At 34.1% G+C, this 5,358-nt stretch overlaps 1 protein-coding gene across 1 annotated transcript in view; it reads right to left on the reverse strand.

The window, feature by feature from the left end:
- Positions 1–773: 773 nt before the first annotated feature.
- The window catches only part of LOC107658141 (metal-response element-binding transcription factor 2-like), a 20,253-nt gene continuing 15,668 nt past the window's right edge, over positions 774–5,358 (reverse strand). The window contains exon 15 of the mRNA XM_016446605.1: positions 774–1,837. Within this exon, the coding sequence (XP_016302091.1) occupies positions 1,453–1,837 (385 nt within the window). The 3' untranslated portion in view covers positions 774–1,452. The remainder of the gene's footprint in view (positions 1,838–5,358) is intronic.

Below are 5,358 nucleotides of genomic sequence, written 5' to 3' on the forward strand. Positions count from 1 at the left end.
ATACAAATAACATAAGAGCTTAATATTTATAAGAATTTGTTGTATCAAAATCAGGAGGTATTAATGTTATTATAAAACAAAGTCCAAAACTTGCCTGATTCCAATACTACTTCCACCCTCTTCAAGTGGTTAGGTAATATTATCGAGAACAGGGCATTCTCAGGCCCCCCCCCCAAAAAAAAAAGTTTTCCACCAAAAATTTCATACAACTTGAGAATTTTAGAAATGTATGAAAACACTCAGCCAAGAACTGAAAATCTCATTTGGAAGTCCTATCAAATCTTAGATTGAAGTTGTAAATGATCCTGAGTGCTCATGTGAATTGACAATTTGTTAGTGTACACTGTTTGAATGCAATAAATAGCACTACAAAAAGCCTGAGTCAATTGTAACAAAAATATTGCTGCCATTTTCTGATTGTAACATGAAGCTGAAGCTGCAAAACAAAACAAAACAAAAATACACAGGTCTGTTGAATTAGTTGCATAGTATAACAGAAAGTATAAAAAAAAAAGACTATCCCTCCATCACAAAATGAAAATTAGACATCTGATTTAAAATTTTATAAATGAGGAAAATAAACTAAAACAGCACTTAGCCTAGAAAAAAAAACTAAAATTCCCATGGCTGATATTAACAGATTTTTTTTTTAAGGGAAGGATATACGAAGACCTCCTAACGCTACAGCGCTCTGTCATATGCTTTTAACAGATATTAAAAAAAAAAAAAAAACCTTGAGACAAAATATATATATATAAAATTTTTTTTTTGATTAGCCTTCTGGAAATGTGGAATGTCTCCAAAAATACCAAGATCTTATGTAAATATTAATGCTACTCATTTATTTAATTTGATGTTTTGTGGCAGGAGAATAATTAACCATTTTCCATTGTTTTTTAACATCATAATCTCATTTTATAATCAAATTCACAAGCTAGGCTGTTTAAACTGAGATGACACAATACTGGATGTACATGAGCTTCTGTGCAATCAGTTGAAATGTAAATAAAAGTGTCCTATTGACAATAGCGCTCTTTCCTCTTGGCAATTCGAGCTAGGAGAAAATATTTAACTGAATAAGGAGAAAAAAAATCTTGTCTCCAGCAGCATATAGGATCTGTTTCGCAATCCCTTAAGGCACCTCCACATCAGAGACAAAAAGCAAGGACTTGGGTTATTTTCACATAGTAGTGAATTGATCATGTCTTCAACCTGAAACTACAGCCACCTTCAATGTGTAAATCCAGTCCACTTGAAGGCAGTCTGTTTCAATTTCCACAGAGACAGGTCACATACACAAAACTCTACAAAGTCCCATTTCTTCATTATAGTCCTGAGGACCTTCAACTATATCAGTCAACCATATACATTTGGGCACTATCACTGCTCTTCTCTCATTACAGGTTATGTATTTATTGTCAAGAAATGAAGTACATTAGACCCATGTGAAGCTCAGGAGGCAGTGACGCCCTCCCATTCCACCAAGTACTGTACTTTGCCGTCATTAGTGACACGGCGAGCGAGCACACGGTACTTCTCCCCACAGGCCAGGCGCCCTGCAGCTCCGAAGTAAGTGCTGATGGAACTCTTGAGGTTGTTGAGCTGGGTGTTGGGGTCCAGGCCCTGCATGATGTCCATGCCACTGTAGAGGCAAGAGGGGAGGGGGCTGGGCTCAGGGACATTGTTGCTGGGTTGCAGCTCTGGGTTGCAGGGTGGAGGAATCTCTGGATTTGGGGGCTGCAGTGCTCGTCGTGGACGTCCCCGGCGTCTCTTAATTGGCGGTTGCGTGATGGTGGACCATAAGCATCCAGTGCGTGGTCCACTCGGACTGCCCAAACTGGAGATACACATATCAGGCAAAACAAGTTATAATCTGCTTTTGAAAAATGAAGCATGAAGTTCTTTATCTCTCATAGAGGTCATCAAGAGCATTAAGTTTGACGTCTGAACCTCACACATAAAAGAGACTAGAGTTTTGTTGTGCACAAAAAAAAAAAAAAAGAGTTAAAATTAAAACTTAAAACTAAAAAAAATAAATTTCTTAAAACAATTTTCATACATTTCATGAATTTCAAACTCACAAATGTACTGTAATAAAGTCCAGACGTGATCAGCTAGAAAAAAAAAGTAAAAAAAAAAACCTGGAAAATCTCACCACGTCTATTATTTAAAAAAAACATTTTTATCACATTAAAAGATATATCTTACATCTTAATATTAATAAATACCATTGTCCTGTAAAAATAAAACAGCATTTAATAAACATGATAATAATAAATATAATATAACATGTATTAATAGAATTGTTATTATTAAAGTACCTGCCAAAAGTTTAGAAACAGTTAATGATTTTGAAATAAAAAAAATTCTGCTCAACAAGGCTGCATTTAATTGATCAAAAAATAAAGTAAAAACAGCAATATTGTGAAATATTATTACATATTAAAAAAGTTTTCTATTTTAATATATTATAAATTGTAATTTATTCCTGTGATGCAAAGTAGAATTTTCTGCATCATTACTCCAGTTTTTAGTGTCATACGATCTTACAGAAATCATTACAATTTGATTTGATGCTCAAGAAACATTTCTGATTATTATCTGTTGAAAACAGTTGTGCTGCTTCATATTTTGTGTGGAAATGGATGGTGATACATTTTATTTTTCAGGATTCTTTGATAAATAGTAAGTTCAATGAACAGCATTTATTTGCATTTATCAAATATATTTCTTAAATTTATTAAAGCATTTATTAAATAAACTAAAAAGTAGAGCCCGACCGATATATAGTTTTGCCGATTTTATCGGCCAATATGAGCCTGTCGCAGATATATCGGTATCGGCGCCGCCGATATGAACAATTTTTTCAGAACATAAAATGCAGATAAAATGCTTGTAAATGGTGTAATTACGTAGTTTGTCCAGCAGAGACTCCATTGTTTGCTGGATGCTCCATTGTTTGCGACCTGGATGAAACACTTTAAAGCTTAAGTGTATGGAATACCATTGAAACTTTGAACGGCCCAATTCCCAATTATTTATATTCACGATTACTAGTATTTGTACAGGCTTTACATTTTTAGTTCAATGTTGTAATTAGCAATTCATGTAATTTTATCTTTGAAGCAGATTTGTTATGTGACAGCATTAATTAAAGTTTCTTAAGGGTCAAGATCAAGTTATCTGCATCTCCTGCGCTCCATCAAGCCACTCCCATAATAGCTGTCAGCACTCAAATTAATGCACGACTCAGATTAACTGTACGTGTGTAAGACTCTAATACAATTATAGAGTTATTATTTTATCACGAATAAAGCTTTCAATGAGTAAAACTGGCTGTCTATAGTATTATAGATTACACAACACTATAATAATATTTTAAAATTAATTTTACAATTATTATTTTAATTTATTGTCCCCGGATTAGTAGGGTACTCTTGTAATAGTGTAGCAGTGGCTGGGATAGATTTTAAATATCAGTTCCCTTAAAAAGATGCAATCTAATCCTGTTTACATGAAATAAGCCTGCTCCCGAGCAGGTTTAAGATTACGGACCTGTAAATCCAGGATGAGCTTCGAAGAACCAAATAATCCAAGATCATGCCAAATCGTCGACAATCAAATCCAGCTAACCGAGTTAGCGATGTACGAAGAACAGGTCACAGTTCACATTTACAACTCTGCATGTTTGCAGCGTAAAAAGCTCTGCCAGCAGGAGGCGCTTTTGAAGCGGCAGAAATACAGCAGTTTCCCCGGTAACGGCAGAACACAAAGCAGCGCAGCAGCCTACACATTTCATAGTTGCTCCGCTTATTGTAGATTAATGCAAAGACTGCAATTAATGTATGCTGTATGTGGTCTTGGAAATATAAGCTCTGCCAGCAGGAGGCGCTTTTGAAGCGGCAGAAATGCAGCAGTTTCCCCGGTAACGGCAGAACACAAAGCAGCGCAGCAGCCTACACATTTCATAGTTGCTCCGCTTACTGTAGATTAATGCAAAGACTGCAATTAATGTATGCTGTATGTGGTCTTGGAAATAAACGATGTGTTAGTTTCATTTTAATCTGTCAATAGTCATTATAATATTGAATGTGGGATATAATGTTGTGAGATTAATGCTATAGGACTATATTTAAAGCATACCAAATTCGCGACAATATTTTAATCCTGACAGAATATAACGGTGAAAACAAGACATCATATATTGATTTAAATAAGCAATTAGATCATTATTGCAGTGATTAATATATTTCTGGTATATGTTTGGCAACATTATTTTAACTATAATTCAGTTTAATGCAGAGTAGCTTTTCATCTAACCTACATATTCCAGGATGACAATGTATGACAGTGTATGCAATGTATGAATACACATACACCCTTTGTGTGCATGCACAAACCCCCCCCCCACACACAATATTAATATATATTATTATAGTATATTAATTTGAATAGGTATATTAATTTGAAATTTTTTTTTTTTGTATTTATTTTTTACAGATGCTTGTTGCAACAATGCACACCATGAAGAAAGCTAAAGGTGGTCAAAATTAATTTCAGTAATCGGAGTATATATATCAGGGGTTAAGCAAAAAAAAATCCTGAGCCTGAACTTTTTTCCGGGGGTTGCAGGGGCGGACACATAAACAGGATTATTTGGCAAACAAAAAAATAAAATGATTTTCCTTTAAACTAACTAGTAACGTATCTGCCATTGCCATTAGCCCTTGACAGGCTCAGACTATGGTGGAACAGACTATGGTGGATATTTGAAACAGCAATACCAAGAAAGTTTGCTCACTACAATATGGTGCAAACACATGTAACATTTAGGATGATTTTGATATCAAGTTTTGCTGGTTAGCTTTGTCCTTGACAGGGTACAAGATGACCTACAATCTAAAATATGAAATTTCTGAAATTGTTTTGTTCAAAAGAAATAATGGTCAATTAAATACTAGGAAATGAATATAAAATATGAAATATACAAAGACACTTTACTCCAGAAAACTACAGTTCAGTTCAGTTAACAACAACAAAAACATTAAAATGGTCCAAGAAATGGTAACTTAAACAAGGTTCGTACAGATACTGCAAAATAAAATTCCAGGATTTTAAGGACTTGCACTACTTTTTTGGTTTTCAAGGACTAAAATCAGATCTCACTTATCAATCAATATTGTTATTATCTTTCAAATTCTAATAAATAAACTAATAAAACAAAATGGTACAAATAAAGTGCAGCACATGCAAAGAATGCAATGACTGTGGCAACTTTAAAGGCTTTTTTAAAGATCATTATTTTGTGTATTTGGTGTAACAGAATATGTTGACATGCTTTAATGTTCAAAAAACACA

The sequence above is a fragment of the Sinocyclocheilus anshuiensis genome, unplaced genomic scaffold (assembly GCF_001515605.1).
Source record: "Sinocyclocheilus anshuiensis isolate Anshui unplaced genomic scaffold, SAMN03320099.WGS_v1.1 scaffold141, whole genome shotgun sequence".
NCBI lineage: Eukaryota > Metazoa > Chordata > Actinopteri > Cypriniformes > Cyprinidae > Sinocyclocheilus > Sinocyclocheilus anshuiensis.